Below are 20,891 nucleotides of genomic sequence, written 5' to 3' on the forward strand. Positions count from 1 at the left end.
AGGCTAGTCGGTGGGCATCCCTCTGTGTCCCCACGCAGCCGGCTGGTCACCCACCGGTTTCACTCAGAGAGACGTCTCACTCAAACCCTCCTGCTCTGGAGTTCAGCTGGGGTCAGAGGTGGAGACGAGAGGTTAACTGACTTCATTCAAAAACAAATAGTAGGGAAAAAGAGAGATGAAATAGAAAGATTGAAAACTGACCCTTATTACAGAAGCCCATGCCTGTACAGCTACAGAATCTCTGGCATTGAGTACTAGAAGGTCTTCATGAAATTGCTACATCTCCCACCCGATGGCAGTCCTACATGAAATTGCTACATCTCCCACCTGATGGCAGGCCTTCATGAAATTCCTACATCTCCCACCAGATGGCAGGACTGATCTGAGCTGAGTGTCTCCAGTATAGAGATTAAAGGAGAGGTGAGGAGACACTCACCAGACTGGCTTACTTGGTGATGGCGGAGGGTGATCCAGAGCGGTGGAAGTGGACTATCTGCCACTTGCCGTCACGGCGATGCCAGATTCGTGTCTCCTCAGACTGGGCAGTGCGGGGCATGCCGTTGGTGTTGATATATATGACTATTTTCTCTGTGTATATCAATGACGTCGCTCTTGCTGCTGGTGACTCTCAGATCCACCTCTACGCAGACGACACCATTTTGTATACATCTGGCCCTTCATTGGACACTGTGTTAACAAACCTCCAAACGAGCTTCAATGCCATACAACACTCCTTCAGTAGCCTCCAACTGCTCTTAAACACTAGTAAAACTAAATGCATGCTCTTCAACCAAACACTGCTTGCACCCGCCCACCCGACTAGAATCACTACTCTCGACGGGTCTGACCTAGAGTATGTGGACAACTACAAATATCTAGGTGTCTGGTTAGACTGTAAACTCTCCTTCCAGACTCACATTAAGAATCTCCAATCCAAAGTTAAATCTAGAATCGGTTTCCTATTTCGCAACAAAGCCTCCTTCACTCATGCTGCCAAACATGCCCTCGTAAAACTGACTATCCTACCGATCCTTGACTTCGGCGATGTCCTTTACAAAATAGCCTCCAACACTCTACTCAGCAAATTGGATGTAGTCTATCACAGTGCCATCCGTTTTGTCTCCAAAGCCCCATATACTACTGTCACGCTCTGGCTCCGGGACTGTGTATTTTGAGCCAGGGTGTGTTCATTTGGTTGTGTTTGGTATTGGTTGTGTTGTATTTGGTTGTGTTTCCTTGTTTGGTCGTGTGACTCCCAATCAGTGGTAACGAGTGTCAGCTGTCGGCTCGTTATCTCTGATTGGGAGCCATATTTATACTGTCAGTGTTCACCTTAGTGTTGTGGGTTTTTGTTCCTTATTCGGTCAGTGTAACCGTGGACTTCACGAGTCGTGTTTTGTTTGTATTTAGTACTTTAATTAAATAAAGTCATGTTCGTTTCACACGCTGCGCCTTGGTCTACTCTCCTTTACGACGATCGTGACAGAAAAACCCACCGTACCAGGACCAAGCAGCGTGTCCAGGAGCCAAGGGTCTGGACATGGGAGGAGATTTTGGATGGTAAAGGGTCTTGGACTTGGGAGGAGATCCTGGATGGGATGGATCGCCGGCCATGGAGTAAAACAGTGGAGAGGCGACTGAGAGAGGAGCAACGGCGTCAGCAGGGCCATCGTCGGAAGGACGAGAGGCAACCCCAAAAAGTTTTTTGGGGGGCACATGGCTTGGGCGGCTGGGCAGCAGGAGGCTGCCACAGGGAGACGTGGAGAGAAGGCTACCGGATTACGGGAGCCATTGGCGAGTAGAGGGAGGGAAGTAGTTGAGGCACGGCGTGAGAGACTGAGGTGTGTTACCAGTCCGGTCCGGCCCATTCCTGATCCCCGGTTAAGGCCAGTGGTGTGTGTTCCCAGTACGGACCGGCCTGTTCCTACTCCACGCACCAAGCCCACGGTGTGTGTCGCCAGTCCAGCCCGGCCGGTTCCTGTTCCACGCACTAAGCCTGCGGTGTGCGTCGCCAGCCCTGCCCGGCCGGTTCCTGCTCCACGCACTAGGTTTACGGTGTGCGTCGCCAGTCCAGCCCGGCCGGTTCCTGTTCCACGCACTAAGCCTGCGGTGTGCGTCGCCAGCCCTGCCCGGCCGGTTCCTGCTCCACGCACTAGGTTTACGGTGTGCGTCGCCAGCCCAGCCCGGCCTGTTCCTGCGCCACGCACAAAGCCTACGGTGTGCGTCGCCAGCCCAGCCCGGCCTGTTCCTGCTCCACGCACAAAGCCTACGGTGTGCGTCGCCAGCCCAGCCCGGCCTGTCCCTGCTCCACGCACAAAGCCTACGGTGTGCGTCGCCAGCCCAGCCCGGCCTGTTCCTGCTCCACGCACAAAGCCTACGGTGTGCGTCGCCAGCCCAGCCCGGCCTGTTCCTGCTCCACGCACAAAGCCTACGGTGTGCGTCGCCAGCCCAGCCCGGCCTGTTCCTGCTCCACGCACAAAGCCTACGGTGTGCATCGCCAGCCCAGCCCGGCCTGTCCCTGCTCCACGCACAAAGCCTACGGTGTGCGTCGCCAGCCGACCCGGCCTGTTCCTGCTCCACGCACAAAGCCTACGGTGTGCGTCGCCAGCCCAGCCCGGCCTGTCCCTGCTCCACGCACAAAGCCTACGGTGTGCGTCGCCGGCCTGGTCCAGCCCGTTCCTGCTACTCGCACCAAGCCAAGGGTGCGAAGTCGTCAGCCTGGTCCAGCCCGTTCCTGCTACTCGCACCAAGCCAGGGGTACGCAGTCGTCGGCCTGGTCCAGCCCGTTCATGCTACTCGCACCAAGCCAAGGGTGCGAGTCGTCAGCCTGGTTCAGCTCGTCCCTGCTACTCGCACCAAGCCAAGGGTGCGAGCCGTCAGCCTGATCCAGCCCATTCCTGCTACTCGCACCAAGCCAGGGATGCGAGTCGTCAGCCTGGTGAGGCCCGTTCCGGCTCCACGCATCAAGTCTAGGGTGCATATCGTCAGCCAGGTCCGGTCCGTTCCTGCCTCACGCGCCAAGCCAGGGGTGCGCGTCGTCAGTCCAGATCCTACCAGCTGGGTCAGATCGGACCGGGGGCGCTACGGGGGGATTGAAGAAGGGTGGTGGTCAAGCCCGGAGCCGGAGCCGCCTCCGAGGAGCAACACCCACCCAGCCCTCCCCTATTTGGGGTGTAGGCGCGGTCGGAGTCCGCACGGTACTGTCACGCTCAGTACTGGTACTCCTAGTATATAGCCTCCTTACTACCTCGTACCCTGCACATTGACTCAGTACTGGTACTCCTGGTATATAGCCTCATTACTACCTCGTACCCTGCACATTGACTCAGTACTGGTACTCCTAGTATATAGCCTCATTGTTTTTATTGTCTCACTACTTTCTTTTAATTTAGCTAATATTTGTCTTACATTTTAACTGTGAATTGTTGGAAATGGGCTCGTAAGTAAAAATGTCACTGTAAAGTCTAAACCTGTTGTATTCGGCGCATGTGACAGATAACATTTTATTTGATTTTAAGAATATAGCATACCTAATCATAAACCGGTGTGAAAACTCCTGCAGTTATAGAATGACTTATTAATTGACTGACTGTTGTCTTGTGTGTATGCTACTCCTCCCCCAGTGTGGTCTAAGAACAGTAAGCCTGTCCACACCACCATCCTGAACCCCCACATCCACCTGGTCGGGGAGGAAGCTGCTTGCATCGCGTACATCCGTATCACACAGTATATCAACACCAACAGCATGCTGCGCACCGCCCAGTCTGAGGAGACACACATCTGGCATCGCCGTGACGGCAAGTGGCAGATAGTCCACTTCCACCGCTCTGGATCACCCTCCGCCATCACCAAGTAAGCCAGTCTGGTGAGTGTCTCCTCACCTCTCCTTTACTCTCTATACTGGAGACACTCAGCTCAGATCAGTCCTGCCATCTGGTGGGAGATGTAGGAATTTCATGAAGGCCTGCCATCAGGTGGGAGATGTAGCAATTTCATGTAGGACTGCCATCGGGTGGGAGATGTAGCAATTTCATGAAGACCTTCTAGTACTCAATGCCAGAGATTCTGTAGCTGTACAGGCATGGGCTTCTGTAATAAGGGTCAGTTTTCAATCTTTCTATTTCATCTCTCTTATTCCCTACTATTTGTTTTTGAATGAAGTCACTTAACCTCTATTCTCCACCTCTGACCCCAGCTGAACTCCAGAGCAGGAGGGTTTGAGTGAGACGTCTCTCTGAGTGACACCGGTGGGTGACCATCCGGCTGCGTGGGGACACAGAGGGATGCCCACCGTCCTGCCTGAGGAACCTTGAGCCCTCCTGCCCACCACATCTCATCTCTTTACTTGAAATCAGTTTACGCCTCCTCTCAACTCCTTCACAAGCAAATCGCATTAACGTCCACTTTTTTTATTCAGTTAGACTTACAGTATACCTTACAGCTGCACACAGCCGTACAGTTTATTCTCTGAACTCGGACATGAAAGCTATGATTTAAACATTAAAGATGTACCATGTATCCTTGAAGGGGAATTATAATGCCAATATATCTGTGTTTGTTAACTTGAAACACATTGCATCATGAGATGTGGGAAAGCATTCACTAAGCGTGAAATGTTCTTTTTGATAATGAATATCTTATGGTGTATTCCAGATTGATAATCCACTACCACATGATCATGGCGCCTCAAGAGCACATTTAACATAGACAACAGAGGAAACCATACTTTGCCCTTGTCGTATCGGATGAATGGTGGCCATTATTGCTGTCAACAAAGAGTCCGTTATGCTGCATCGTGTTAGAGGCTTTTATTAAAATCACGAGGTTACAGCATAAATGACAGGTGACATGACACCCGGGGAGCGACGCCTCCGAATGGCTGCTCGCTCTGTTTTCTTCTTCGTTTAACCCCCCTATTTATAAACAATGAAGCTCCCTCTTCTGGCCAATCCCCAGTCTCCCCTGTCTACAAGACACTTCCGGTCTGTTGTATGTGACGTCACACCCAAAACATTCCCTCTTGATACTAACACAACCAACATTCCATTTCTTCATGAAAAACATTTAACAAAGGCATAATCTTCAGATACGATATTCCCCCCTTCGAGACGAACTAAACGTCTCGAAAACAAACAGAATAGGATTATGACTAGTAACAATTTATCTTATTGAGTATCTTTAACATTAAACCAAAAACATTCTTCTCTAGAGTGTAAATACCTTTCTTATGAAATAACTGTTTATGAAGTGTGAATACATTACTATGAAATATGAACAAATCTCTATGGAGTGTAAGAGCGAAAAACTGTCCGGCAGCCATCTTTTCAGATATCCATCCATCAATCAAGACAGTAAAATTCTCCCACGGTCCCTCTGCCCGAGGCAACCACCTCGGTACTCCAGATAACCTCATAACCAATGTAAATGCATTTGAAAGTATGATGCAATTAAATACACATGTAAGCCCCTGCAAACAAAATCCTATCCAAAAACATCCACTGTAAGGCTGGTCAACCCATTGGACCGTACAGTGAAACTCTCCCTTCCTAGCCTCTCTGTCCCTAAACATTCACGAAATAAACAAAAACATCTAAGATCCTCACATGTATTCAATAACATCAAACATCATTCTACAAAATTAATCCCTGAGGCTATTACACAATTATGTATTACACATGTCTATATTTCATTGCAGACACTGGAATGTAGTCCACTACACTTCATCTCCCTGTAGTCTCGACTTCCAATGGACTGTTGATGATGGAATCAGCCACACCCTCCTTGTTTCATCTCCTCCAGTCATATTGTCCCTTCATATTGTCTTTGTTTGAGTATTTCAATCTCCATATGTTCTCCCAAATGCTTCTGGAAGAAAAGAACAGAAACGACCAAACAGTATCTTTTGCAAAACAAACACTTTCAATTTAAACATGAATATCAACTAAGAATATAAACTGATATATAAATGATGCATGAATCACATAAACCTATTCCCCCCTTTGATTCATAAATCATACCAACATCACCCCAATATTGCATTTTTTTATTTTTTTTTATGATCAAATAATCAAAAATGATATTTATCCCTCAGTTCCACTTGTCCATCTTTATCCAGATCAGGAACAGTCAACACCGGCATCTGAGTGTTGTCTCCAGGAATCACTCTCCAACCTATCTCAATATCATAGCTTTCTCAAAGGTCAGTAACAAATTACAAACATCACACAGTGTTATCAAAGCTGAAACTAAAATCTGACCCATCACTGCCCCTACTGGCCTAACTGATCTTGCAACCAAGTCTTCCAAATGCATCCCTTATTTCCTTCAATGCATCTATAACCCCAGTGATATTATCTGAACTATCTGGACTCAAAGTATAACTAATATTTATCAATATGATCTTCCCAAATGTTACACCATACCATGAATAAAGTCCCCCCTTCTCCCTTAGATTTATTCTTCAATAATAGGCTTGAAGACTATGACATGTAGCCATGTCACCCTTTTAACCCTAGATTTAGCTGTGTCCGGTGCTATCCCTCTTATAATGGTAAAACCTCATATGGAAGCTTCAACGTTGACATGTAACAAAATCCTTTCCATCCATACTGTAAGAATATATACTTTATCACCACAAACCCTCAAAATATCTCTAAAATTCCCCATAGTCACATTGTCAGTCAAAAGCTAATCTTTTAACCATCAAAGTCCTGCTGTTCCTACTAACTGGTACATAAAAAGTTACATTATATTTGTCATCACTACCCTTAATGTCATGCTTATCCAAAGTCATCATATAACATCACAATCTGATATTCCCATAAACATACCCCTTACCATATGTTTTATTAGAACAAAAACAACTTTTAACCCTCAATGGTTACACCTCAAATGCTCCAGTTACGCTGTTACCTGATTTTCCTTTACCATCCAACAAATTCACACAAGTTAATTCACTTAACCTAATAACACCTAACCCTAGGCTTAAACAAATGTTTTGATAACGACATTATTCTATCTGTTACTGATTGCTGTTGCTGATACCACAGTCATGACAACGCATAAGATTGACACATACTTGATAGAGGTCGACCGACCGTCTCTAACATGTGTGGTTCTGGAATTCTCACCAGACATGGACCCTCAAAATTCCTCACTGATATTACAGAATGAGCTGCTGGAACCTGCCCATCTATCTCTAATCTTCACAACAGAAGAATCAAACCACTCCCTTTAGTTTCTCTCTTCCCTAACGAGCGGTACTGATCAGATACCTCTCCTTGTCTGTCATCAAAATCAAAGACCTCATTCTGTCCTCCATGATAGTATCCTTCACTATTTCAGATGAATCTATATTGACTCTCTACCCTTATCTGCTCTCCTATTTTAACCCTATTCGTACTATCATTGATAGCACTCTCCAACCGTAACATAACCCCTGAGTCCTTCTTGCTAACCCCCTTTAATTTCAGAACAGTTGTTGTCGGTGTCATACTTCCTACATTTACTATTGACCTAATATTATCATTAATCCCTTCCAAAGTTACCATTAAAGTAGTTGATTTAGCTGCTGTATCACCCCTAATTACTTCTAGTGCAAAAGTTCCCATTATCCTCTGTGTATTATCTACTGTTGGAGTGACTACTGTAATCTACTCCTCCTGAACTCCCTCAATGACTGTGGAAACGTCAACAGACCTCAAATCTTCCATTATAAGCGTCACTTTACGAATTACATAGCCCTTTAACCCATAATTCTTAACCGGAACAACTTCTAATGCTTGCACTAGATAAGTATACATATATTCTCCCTGACCTTTCTCTGTAACATTACGCCAAATAAGTGAACAGTCACTCCTAACCTCTTCCAAACTATACCTCCTTTGACTAGGTGCAACAGCTTCTACTCCTGGTCCTGATAACAATACTTATTCGCCATAATTATCTCTCCATATGGAAGAAACGTCCCCATCCTAACCCTAATAAGTATTTTTCCCTAACATTGGTGCTGTATTGGTTCCCTTATAATCAAATGCGATATATTTATGGCTTTGATAACTATCAATGTTGAAAGAGTTAAATTGCTTCTCCCTGTTGTTCTAATAAACTGAAGTGTTAATGTCCTTAGTTACTCCTAGTTTTCCCAAAGAAAAAAGTTGTCTTTGCTTGTACTTCCATCTATCACCACTAGTGTCACTTTTTCCCCAAATCTCAGTCCTTTCTCTAAATCCCTGACTTTAAACTTTTGATTACACAAAATACACCTATAATGACCTTGATCTTCCTACTCTACAGTGTCATTCACCATTGTTCTCTCTCTTACTACTAACTTTGAAACTTAGCTTACTGTCTCAGAGTTCCTTCAACCCTAATCTACTCCTAACTTATTTTAATCTAATCTTTTCTCTCATAACATTTACAACTTTTTCCCCTGATTTATTCACAAAATCCCTTACCACCAAATTTTTAGAATATGTGATTGGGAAAGTTCCCCACCTGCCTTTGACTCATTACACACAGACTTGGCAAAACGACTAAACACCTTTTAGCCTAGCCTGAAATCCCTTAGTGTAAGAATGTAACCCAGAATAATAGTCACCCCTTTTAACTTTATTTTTCCAGACAGATTGTCTAATAGACAGAACAATAGATTATCATCCTTCCTATGATATTATCTTTTTTAAGCACATGATTCCCAAAAACCCAGTCGTCTAGTGTACATCTTATTGTACACTTCAATTTAAACAATGCATCTCTTCCCAACACTGCCATAACAGTATCTTCTAATATTAGTATGTCTATTTTGATTTCTCTTTGATTTTTATAGCAGAGCTCCATTGATTCCCTAACTTCAATTGTTAGCTATTTTCTCTTCTTCTCTAATCGATTCCCTCAGCTGACACCCCCCTTCGTCTCTTCTAGGCACTAACAGGTGATCTTCACTTGCTCCTTTATCTTCCTCTGTTGTTTTCTCCTGGCGCATTTCCATCCCAGGTAAAGTAACCAATCTGTCCACAATTATAACAGTCTTCTGAAAGTTGCTGGAAGTGTAGCTGAAATCTTCCTCCTTCTTCTATTTCTTCTTTGTTCTTCTCCAATTCTTGGGATCCTCTCAGCAGTTTCTCCTCTTCTGTATCTTCAGCGTCTCGAGCTGTTCCTCTAGCTCTTTTACCTCTCCCAAAGTCGTCGCTTCCTCCAGGCCTGATACGCCTCGGTCTATATCTCCTATTTCTTCTTCGCCAGTCATTGGAGGATAAAATCCTCTTGAACATAAAGCACCCTTAATCTCCCTCTTTTCTTCATCTTCAACTTCCATCAGAGATCAAATCTCGTGTATCCTTCTTCCTTCAACTTCCATCTGATCACAGAGTCATATCCACCCATGCATGACCTCTTCATCATCACTCTCATCTTCATCCTCCTCGTCTTCTTTAACCTCACTCTTCTCTTCCAGACATCTCATTTCCTTCCTTCTGGAGTTCTGGATTCATCTTTATCGTCGTTTCTGCTTGTCCTCTATCTATTATTCGTCTTCATCTCTGATGCCATAATCACCCTGCTGGATGATCACTGAAAGCTGAGGATAAACATCCCTAAGCTGTACTTTTTCTTCTCGTAAGGTGGGTGTCTTTTTGCTGAATCCGTATGTGAGAAAGGTGTACTAACTTCTGCCATTAGTTTTCCTAACACTACTTTCTAACCCTACTTTAATTAAAGGATTACTATTTTCCCCCCTATATCAATCGGTGTAATCACCTTCCTCTAGCCTTGCTGTCCTTTCTCCCCATTGTAAAAACCTTTTATATTCCTTTACTATGAATTATTTTATTTTAGACTGTATAGCCTATGGCTTCCCCCCCTCTAATCATTAATATAAACCTAACAACTTTTTTTTAAATAAATCCATTAAAAATCCTGAATAATTAAAACCAATTTTTATTCCTATGTCACCAATATCAATTAGTGTTGGCTATCTTACCACAACCCATCAAATGCAAGTAAATGTAGTTAGTCCACTTCAAAGCAATCCCCCAAAAACAAAGCCTCTAACCCTATCATTACTCCAATTCCCATAAACCCCTTGCTCTATCAGCTCTAATTATCTTAAATTTGTCTTAAAATCTTAAAATGTCAATCCTTGATTCCCAACACATCTGTAATCAAACCCCAGTGATACACAGATCTTCCAAAATGCAATTTTTAATGAAATAGCATTTGCCAAGCCTATGTAAAATCGTCATAACATCACATATCTTGTAACAGTAACCTTTTTTTTTTTTGACTTGATCCTCTGCCGCGTCACGTGATCACTTCCTGTATCTCCTCGCTCCCCCTCTCTCCTGTCTCTCATGACAAGGGACAAAGACACAGAAACAGCTTTTAGTAGTTAATGCCATCACTGAGTATTTCCAACCATTCAATATTCATTCGTTCTACATTATTCACTCTAAGACTAAACTCAGAACTAAATAGATCGCTCAAAAACATTATTTTATTTTAATCCGTTATTTAATTATTTAATTCAATTTATTATAATCCGCTACCATATATCTAATTTATAAATTCAATAGGTTACAAAACAAGTTTCATCTTTAACCAATCGCAGTTTAAACTAGAATAATCGTGCTAAAATCTATCTTCTCTTTGTCCGTGTGTTTCTCTGTCTGCCCCTGCAGCTCCCAAATGGGACCTATGACCTCAACCAACCATTTTGTTTTGTAGGCTGAGCACAACCGCATGTCGTAGTTTTAGTGCCGTAAACCAAAACGTGTCCTAATCTCGTGCCATAAACTCCCCTTTCTGTAGTGTAGTGTCGCAAAATTAAACGCATGCGCACAGCCATTCAAAAATCCCTTTTCACCGTGGAAGGAAGATTTTCTACTCCCTCCCCCTTATAGTCAAACAACATTTAACAGCGCTCACAAAACATATAACCTGACTTAAACACAGAGACAAATTTAAGAGACTTTAATCCATCGCAATGGAGTCTCTAAGGATACATTAGCATGTAGCACACAACACAATTAGCATTTAGCATTAGCATTTAGTATTAACCTTAGCCACTATGTAGAATGCAGCATGATTCACACTTTAGCATTGAGAATTAGCCTTAGCCACGATGTACCACGTGGCCCAAAACAATCAAGCATTAGCCTTAGCCTCTAGCTAACTGCGGCCTACTACACAATCACACACCCTGCACTGGCCTATTTATTTTTGAACCTATTTCTCCTACCGTTTTTGTTGCCGAGAATTAATGACTATTACACCGAGAAATCAGACCCAATCAAACATCCCGTCGGACGAGAGTCAAATCATAATCACAATCAGATAAATTCCACCAACCCGAGTTCTCTTCAAAAACTCACCAAATGTACATTCTATCGTACACATGGATTTGCCAGCCCATTATCTAAAATGGCCCCCCCGGGGTCTTAAAGCGGTCCAGTGCCCTAAAGATGAATGCATATCGGCCTTCTCTAAATTTCCCCATTGTCACCCGTTACCAATGGAATCTATCTTAATGCTCTAAATTTCCCCATTGTCACCCGTTACCAATGGAATAACATTTTAGCAGACTCCAGTCAACAGCAACAACGCCACCCGAGGCAAGGTCTTATGGTACATCTCTCCAGTGTACACAAGTCGTATCCAGTCTAACAAACTCCGAAGCGGTAAGAAAACACTCACCCTTTTTTTTGGCCATGCTTCAAAGCGAGTTAGCCTGGCGGTTGACTGAAACAAGGAAGAGACGCAAACCCAGCCCCACGTTGGGCGCCATTATGTCGTATCGGATGAATGGTGGCCATTATTGCTGTCAACAAAGAGTCCGTTATGCTGCATCGTGTTAGAGGCTTTTATTAAAATCACGAGGTTACAGCATAAATGACAGGTGACATGACACCCGGGGAGCGACGCCTCCGAATGGCTGCTCGCTCTGTTTTCTTCTTCGTTTAACCCCCCTATTTATAAACAATGAAGCTCCCTCTTCTGGCCAATCCCCAGTCTCCCCTGTCTACAAGACACTTCCGGTCTGTTGTATGTGACGTCACACCCAAAACATTCCCTCTTGATACTAACACAACCAACATTCCATTTCTTCATGAAAAACATTTAACAAAGGCATAATCTTCAGATACGATACCCTCACAGGTTTAAATGATTAAATGGCTGACCGTTGGTCTGAATAGCCACTTACCTTATGTGATGATATGACTAGGGCAGCAAACTGCCATTTCTCTACTTCAATGTAATACACATCCCTCAACACTCCTCCCTCAACACTGCTCCCTCAACAATTCTCCCTCAACACTTCTCCCTCAACACTTCTCCCTCAACACTTCTCCGTCAACAATTCTCCCTCAACACTTCTCCGTCAACACTGCTCCCTCAACAATGTTCCTTCAACAACGGAGTACATACATCATTTAATAATAACAAGAGTCCAGTCAGAAATATCAAGTAATCAAAGTAATACTAACATAAATATGTACATAATAGAACATAATACTGGTTGTGGGAGGAGCATCAAAGCACTTCTTTACGTTCTTCCAATCAGGACTGTCGGTATTTACCATATATCTTCCCCACTGTTTAGTGTTATCAATACAAACCCCCTCTTGCTTGTTAGAGCAGTTTAACTTACTTTCAACAGACAGTGTAAACTACAGTATTCTGCCTACTTCAGAGTAAGAAGCTATTTATAACAGACCACTAACACTGCCCCAGGATGTTCTGCAATAAGTTAGATTGGTGTTTTTACACTAAATGGTGTGTTCTTCTGATAAAGATTTGTTGTGGATTTAAAAAATGACAATGAATTTGAGTGACTTTGTTTTATTGATGCGTCCCATTCCCTCTATGTCTTCACTCTCCAGTGTTAACATCTCTGTTTATTGCATGCAAGTGTATAAATGAGCAGTGGATCTCTCTGCTTGTGTTTCCAGTTCTCATTATGGTACTGTATAGGAGGAGCACAGCATTTTTATTTATTTATGTATTATTTATTCATTTATAGGGGACAATGCACATTAATCAACATTACAATAAAGCAACGTCCATGTGCCAGGGTTAGCCATAAGCTAATTTGCACGCGTATTCCCAGGCCAGGTAAAGGCAATTACACAGCCACAGTACAAATACACACTAAAACAATACAAAATACAAATACATTACATCAACCTACGAGTATCAGGGAACCACAGCGAGACGATCCAATTCCTGCTAATTAGGTCTCCTCAGGTTCACGTGGTATTGGGTATCTCTTGGCTCCAGCGACACAACCCCTTTATTCAAATCAAATCATATCAAATTTTAATTGCCACATGCGCTGAATACAATGCTTTCTTACAAGCCCATAACCAACAATGCAGTTTAAGAAAAAAATAAAAATAGCAAATAATTAAATAGCAGCATTAAAATAAAATAACAGTAGGGAGGATATATACAGGGGGTACCGGTACAGAGTCAATGTGCGGGGGCACCGGTTAGTCGAGGTAATTGCGATAATATGTACATGTCGGTAGAGTTAAAGTGACTATGCATAAATATTAAACAGAGTAGCAGCAGTGTAAAAGAGGGGGTTGGGGTGGGGTGGGGTGGGGGGGACTGGTCTACTGGTGCCATCATGGGCTGGATCCTGTTCTGTCACGCTCATTGCCTGAAGACAGCGCAGCCTGCCCCGGGACGTCTTCCTGGGGGCTCGTAAGTTGCCTCGGACCTCTCCGCCATTCCTTCGGAGTACCAGCACCTCCGGGAGGTGTTCAGTAAGGCCGGGGCCACTTCGCTTTTCCCGCGGAATCAACCTTATCCCAGGCACCACTCTGCCCCTGGGACGACTGTACTCGCTGTCGGGTCCGGAGACCAAGGCTATGGAGACCTACATTGAGGACTCCTTAGCTGCCGGGTTCATCATCCTTCTGCCTCCCCCGCCAGCACTTGGTTCTTTTTTTGTGGAGAAGAAGGACAAAACCCTGTGCCCGTGCATCGACTTCCGGGGCCTCAATGACATCCCGGTGAAGAACCGCTACCCGCAACCACTCATCTCCTCTGCCTTTTAGCCGCTCCAGGGGGCCAACGTATTCTCCAAGCTGGACCTACGGAACGCCTACCACCTGGTGCGGATACGGGAGGGGGACGAGTGGAAGATGGCCTTCAACACGGCCAGCGGTCACTACGAGTATCTGGTCATGCCATTTGGCCTTACCAATGCTCCAGCTGTGTTTCTGGCCCTGGTTAATTATGTTTTCCGCGACATCTTGAACCGGTTCGTCTTCGTCTACCTCGACGACATCCTCGTCTTCTCCCGCTCCGCCCAAGAACACGTGCTCCACATCCTACAGGTCCTCCAACACCTTGAGAACCAGCTTTTTGTGAATGTGAATTCCATCGCTCCACCATCCCCTTCCTGGGATGCATCATCGCTGCAGGGAGTGTACAGATGGATCCCGGGAAGGTGAGAGTGGTGGTGGATTGGTCCCGGTCCCAGCCTTCGTCCAGAGTGCAGCTGCAACGTTTCCTGGGGTTCGCCAACTTTTATAGCCACTTTATCCGGGGTTACAGCACCCTGGCTTCCCCCCTGTCTGCACTCACCTCTCCCTAGGTTCCGTTTCCATGGTCCCCAGCTGCTGACCGGGCTTTCCGGGACCTCAAATACCGTTTCACCACTGCTCCCATCTTGGTTCATCCTGACCCGTCCCACCAGTTCGTGGTGGAGGCCGATGCTTTGGATGTCGGAGTGGGGGCAGTCCTGTCCCAACGTTCGGCCCTGGACATCAAGTTACATCCCTGCGCCTTCTTCTCCCATCGCCTCAACACCATGGAGAGGAATTACAATATGGGGAATCGTGAGCTTCTCGCGGTGAAGATGGCGGAGGAGTGGAGGCACTGGCTGGAGGGGGCGGGACATCCGTTCATTGTGTGGACAGACCACAAGAACTTGGAATATCTCCGCACCGCCAAGCGTCTTAATTCCAGGCAAGCTAGGTGGGCCCTGCTTTTCACCTGGTTCAACATCTCCCTCTCATACCGACCGGGATCCAAGAATGTCAAGCCAGATGCGCTGTCACGCCGCTATAGCCCCGCGGCTACACCCCCGGAATCCGAGACCATCCTTCCCACCTCGTGCTTGGCGACGGCACTCAGTTGGGGAATAGGGAAGCAGGTCCGGTAGGCACAGCATTCCCAGCCGAATCCCGGAGGGGGGGGGGCCCAAATAACCGGATGTTTGTTCCTGATGCTGTCCACTCCTTGGTCCTGGAGCCCATTCCTCCAGGCTTGCCTGCCACCCGGGCTCCTGTCGGATCCTGGCCTTTGTGCGACAACGCTTTTGGTGGCATACCATGGTTCCTGACGCCTGAACGATCTGTGCGCAGAACAGGACTCCTCGGCAAGCTCCGGCTGGTCTCCTCCAACCTCTGCCTGTTCCTCACCGTCCCATATAGAACAGATCTACCGTTTCTTAGACTTGCTTAGACTCCTAGTAAAATGTCCAGCCACCCACACACATATACAAACACGCTTACACAAAAAACACATGCATAGTCGCCATAGACGCCACAAACACACACACACACACTGCTGCTACTTTGTTTATTACATATCCTGATTGCGTAGTCACGTTTACTCCTACCCATTTGTACATACTGTATTACCTGAACTACCTGAACTACCTCGTACCCCTGCACATTGACTCAGTACTGGTACTCCTAATATATAGCCTCATTACTACCTCGTACCCTGCACATTGACTCAGTACTGGTACTCCTAGTATATAGCCTCATTACTACCTCGTACCCTGCACATTGACTCAGTACTGGTACTCCTAGTATATACCCTCATTACTACCTCGTACCCTGCACATTGACTCAGTACTGGCACTCCTAGTATATAGCCTCATTACTACCTCATACCCTGCACATTGACTCAGTACTGGTACAACTAGTATATAGCCTCATTACTACCTCATACCCTGCACATTGACTCAGTACTGGTACTCCTGGGGTATAGCCTCATTATTACCTCATACCCTGCACATTGACTCAGTACTGGTACTCCTAGTATATAGCCTCATTACTTCCTCATACCCTGCACATTGACTCAGTACTGGTACTCCTAGTAATGATGCTATATACTAAGAGTACCAGTACTGAGTCAATGTGCAGGGTACGGGGTAGTAATGAGGCTATATACTAAGAGTACCAGTACTGATTCAATGTGCAAGGTACGAGGTAGTAATGAGGCTATATACTAGGAGTACCAGTACTGAGTCAATGTGCAGGGTACGAGGTAGTAATGAGGCTATATACTAGGAGTACCAGTACTGAGTCAATGTGCAGGGGTACGAGGTAGTTCAGGTAGTTCAGGTAATACAGTATGTACATATGGGTAGGATTGAACGTGACTAAGCAATAAGGATATGTAATAAACGGAGTAGCAGCATTGTGTGTGTATGTGTGTGTGTGTAAAGTGTGTGTGCGTGTGTGTGTGTGTTTGTGGCGTCTATGGCGTCTGTACATGTGTTTTGTGTGTGTGTGTGTGTGTGTGTGTGTGTGTGTGTGTGAGTGTGTGTATGTGTGTGTGTGTGTGTGTGTGGGGGTGGCTGGATACTTTGACATATTTCTTCGGGCCTTCATCTGACACCTCCTGGTATAGAGGTCCTGGATAGCAGGGAGCTCAGCCCGAGTTATGCACTGGGCCGTACACTCTACCCTCTGTAGCCTTACGGTCGGATGCCAAGCAGTTCCCATACCAAGAGGTGATGCAGCCAGTCAAGATGGAAAACAAATGGGCCTCAATCATATGAGTGAGCTATACAGAGGTTTTGAGAATGCATCTGGTCTGAACAGATGTCATGATGACTCTTTCCTCTTTCCTGAAATAAGCACTTCTGCTACTAACTTTACTGTAACCTGAGTAAACTCATCTAAAGGAAGAAGAGTATTCTGGTGAGGTGTGACATGAATGTAGTGGATCATTACAGTACATACTCACGTGAGTGTGTCTCTGTTTCTATGCATAACCTTCTGTTGTTTACTTGTTGCATGTGGGAATACTTTTCCTGCAGTATTGTGTATGTTGAAGAAAACAGCTCTGATGTGTCCACCAGAACTATTATTATCAGGGGGATCATTTATCTTCTGCCTGCACAAGAAGGGTGAATTAAGCTACAGGATTAATGTAAAATGGTATACATAGCAGCAGAGAATGATGATGCAATATAAATGAAAGACAGGCTTGTTGACAAGACAACTTACTGGCGTGTCAGGGAGAGAACACTTCTTTATGTCACACATTGCTTGGTGTGAACACCCAACCACAAGTACCTGTTTTCAAAAACAGAAGTTGTAACTTATTACACATTGGGAGTTATCGTTCACTACCATTTTCCTTCATGTAGTTTGATGAGAACAAGGGATTTTTGGACCATCTGTAAGTGTCAGCAGCACTGAAGCAGGAAAAGGAAAATGTATACTGCATTTTTCTCAGAAACCTGCTCTTTTAAGTTATCTTATCCGTTTTCCACAGTTTTTTAACTTCATTTTTATGTTATATGTTGTGTTGTGTTTTGTTTCATTCATGTCTAACTCTATGTCTGCAGCTTTCTTGGCCAGGGTCACTTGAAAAAGAGATGTGAATCTCAATTTGACATCTCTGTTTAAAGCTGCAATATGTAACTTTTTAGGGAACCAACAAAATTCACATAGAGATGTGAGTTATAGATCTGTCATTCTCATTGAAAGCAACTCTAAGAAACGGTAGATCGGTTCTATATGAGCTATTTCTATGCTTCCCAATTTTAAGTTCAGTTTTTGTGTCTTTTTCTTTCGGTTTTGTACACCAGCTTCAAATAGCTGAAAATACAATATTCATGGTTATTTAAAATATATTTAACAGTGGTATAGATGGTACAATGAATCTCTACACTATATACACTATATACACTATATATATGCACTGAGGCTAGGAAACACTATCACCACCGATAAATCTACAATAATCGAGAATTTCAACAAGCATTTTGCTACGGCTGGCCATGCTTTCTACCTGGCTACCACTATCCCGGCTACCAGCTCTGCACCCTCCGCTGCAACTTGCCCATGCCCCCCCTGGTCATGGGTGCACCTCAGCCACACTCAAGGTCCTAAACGATATTATAACCGCAATCGATAATAGACAGTACTGTGCAGGCGTCTTCATCGACCTTGCCAAGGCTTTCGACTCTGTCAACCACCGCATTCTTATTGGCAGACTAAATAGCCTTGGTTTCTCAAATGACTGCCTCGCCTGGTTCACCAACTACTTCTCAGATAGAGTTTAATGTGTCAAATCGGAGGGCCTGTTGTCTGGACCTATGGCAGTCTCTATGGGGATGCCACAGGGTTCAATTCTTGGGCCGACTCTTTTCTCTGTGTATATCAATGATGTCGCTCTTGCTGCTGGTGACTCTCAGATCCACCTCTACGCAGACGACACCATTTTGTATACATCTGGCCCTTCATTGGACACTGTGTTAACAAACCTCCAAACGAGTTTCAATGCCATACAACACTCCTTCAGTAGCCTCCAACTGCTCTTAAACACTAGTAAAACTAAATGCATGCTCTTCAATCGAACGCTGCTGGCACCTGCCCACCCGACTAGAATCACTACTCTCGACGGGTCTGACCTAGAGTATGTGGACAACTACAAATACCTAGGTGTCTGGTTAGACTGTAAACTCTCCTTCCAGACTCACATTAAGCATCTCCAATCCAGGGTTAAATCTAGAATCGGCTTCCTATTTCGCAACAAAGCCTCCTTCACTCATGCTGCCAAACATGCCCTCGTAAAACTGACTATCCTACCGATCCTTGACTTCGGCGATGTCATTTACAAAATAGCCTCCAACACTCTACTCAGCAAATTGGATGTAGTCTATCACAGTGCCATCCGTTTTGTCACCAAAGCCCCATATACTACCCACCACTGTGGCCTGTACGCTCTTGTTGGCTGGTCCTCACTACATATTCGTTGCCAAACCCACTGGCTCCAGGCCATCTATAAATCACTGCTAGGCAAATCCCCGCCTTATCTTAGCTCATTGATCACCATAGCAACACCCACCCGTAGTATGCGCTCCAGCAGGTATATCTCACTGGTCATCCCCAAAGCCAACACCTCCTTTGGCCGCCATTCCTTCCAGTTCTCTGCTGCCAATGACTGGAACGAATTACAAAAATCTCTGAAGCTGGAGACTCTTATCTCCCTCACTAACTTTAAGCATTAGTTGTCAGAGCACCTTACCGATCACTGCACCTGTACACAGCCCATCTGAAATTAGCCCACCCAACTACCTCATCCCCATATTGTTATTTATTTTGCTCATTTGCACCCCAGTATCTCTATTTGCATATCATCTCTTGCACATCTATCATTCCAGTGTTAATACTAATTGTAATTATTTTGCACAATAGCCTATTTATTACCTTACCTCCATAACTTGCTACATTTGCACACACTGTATATATATTTTCTGTTGTATTTTTGACTTTATGTTTTGTTTTACCCCATATATAACTCTGTGTTGTTGTTTTTATCGCACTGCTTTGCTTTATCTTGGCCAGGTCGCAGTTGTAAATGAGAACTTGTTCTCAACTGGCTTACCTGGTTAAATAAAGGTTAAATAAAAAAATGCTTGTTTTGGCACAAACTGAAATTAGACTAACCATTAGAATTTTAGCGTCCAGGAAATGACGGTGCAATTTCTGCATAGTGCATCTTTAAATAAAGGATTTTTAAAAAGCTGATAGCTGTAACGGCAATACATTAGCAATATAAGTGTATGAAACTCACTTACCAAAGTTGACTATTCCTTGAACTAAATGGATGACAAATGCTCTAGATGTATTTTAGAAATGATATGATCTCCACCTATCTATCATAAGTCCTCTCCTCTACAATATGAATACACTTTGAACTACAGTTTGTGATGTTAGTTTGACCTCCGCTCAGTGACCACACTCTATCTTAAGACATGCAGTGGTCAGCTGACACACCTTTCATTTATAGCTTCCAGACAACAACCGAAAGGTCAATAATTAGACTCACAGTATAAGCACATGTTTTAACCTAAATGCCCATAATGTTACTCTTCCTACAACATCAGTGTCTTCCTAGTTATGTTTCCTTATGACTACTTTAAGTATTTTTTTCTTATTTTTTTTCTGGGGGATGGATCAGCTTAATATTGCAGATAGATTGTATCTTCTATCAATGTAATTGTCTGCATCACTTCCAATCCCCCATGTTTTTTATATATATTCTCCCCTTTATTACTTTTCAACCCCACCATCCTTTCCCTACTTGGAGTAAATTAGTGAACATCAATGCCCAGGCCTCTACTTCCGGTCTATACTTATTATCTACACTTTAAGGACACAGTTAATTTTACAATAATTCTATTATATATATATATATATATATATATATATATATATATATATATATATATATATATTTTACAAATGAACTTCTTCTACTCTCAACCTCTCCGATCATTTTCATGATGTCCATCCGGTTTGTTTCTACATGCCATATCTTTCTAACTGTGCTCTTTCCCAAAAGCTCCCAACATACAACCTATATACTTATTATGGACACAGTATGCTTACATTATTAGCTATCTTTGTTATTATTTGTTGTTATTTGTTATTAGTCCCATCCTTCACTCTATTCAATACCTCCCATCTATCTCTTAACACCATCCATATAGGATTTCTATTTGCCATATATATTTAAACCGTACTGTGATGTTTTACAAAAGTTCTGAACCTTTCTACTCTCATTGCTTCTACAGATTGTGAATTAAAAATAAAAAAATTGCTAAAATTATTATACCTTTTTTAAACATT

At 44.1% G+C, this 20,891-nt stretch overlaps 1 protein-coding gene across 1 annotated transcript in view; it reads right to left on the reverse strand.

Annotated features, from left to right (window-relative positions):
* The window catches only part of LOC121541957 (calcium/calmodulin-dependent protein kinase type II subunit alpha-like), a 43,071-nt gene extending 22,942 nt beyond the window's left edge, over positions 1–20,129 (reverse strand). The window contains exons 1-3 of the mRNA XM_045214124.1: positions 19,838–20,129; positions 17,256–17,324; positions 16,993–17,142 (exon numbers count right to left, since the gene is read on the reverse strand). Of these exons, the coding sequence (XP_045070059.1) occupies positions 16,993–17,131 (139 nt within the window). The 5' untranslated portion in view covers positions 17,132–17,142; positions 17,256–17,324; positions 19,838–20,129. The remainder of the gene's footprint in view (positions 1–16,992; positions 17,143–17,255; positions 17,325–19,837) is intronic.
* Positions 20,130–20,891: the final 762 nt, after the last annotated feature.

This window comes from Coregonus clupeaformis, unplaced genomic scaffold, assembly GCF_020615455.1.
Source record: "Coregonus clupeaformis isolate EN_2021a unplaced genomic scaffold, ASM2061545v1 scaf0199, whole genome shotgun sequence".
NCBI lineage: Eukaryota > Metazoa > Chordata > Actinopteri > Salmoniformes > Salmonidae > Coregonus > Coregonus clupeaformis.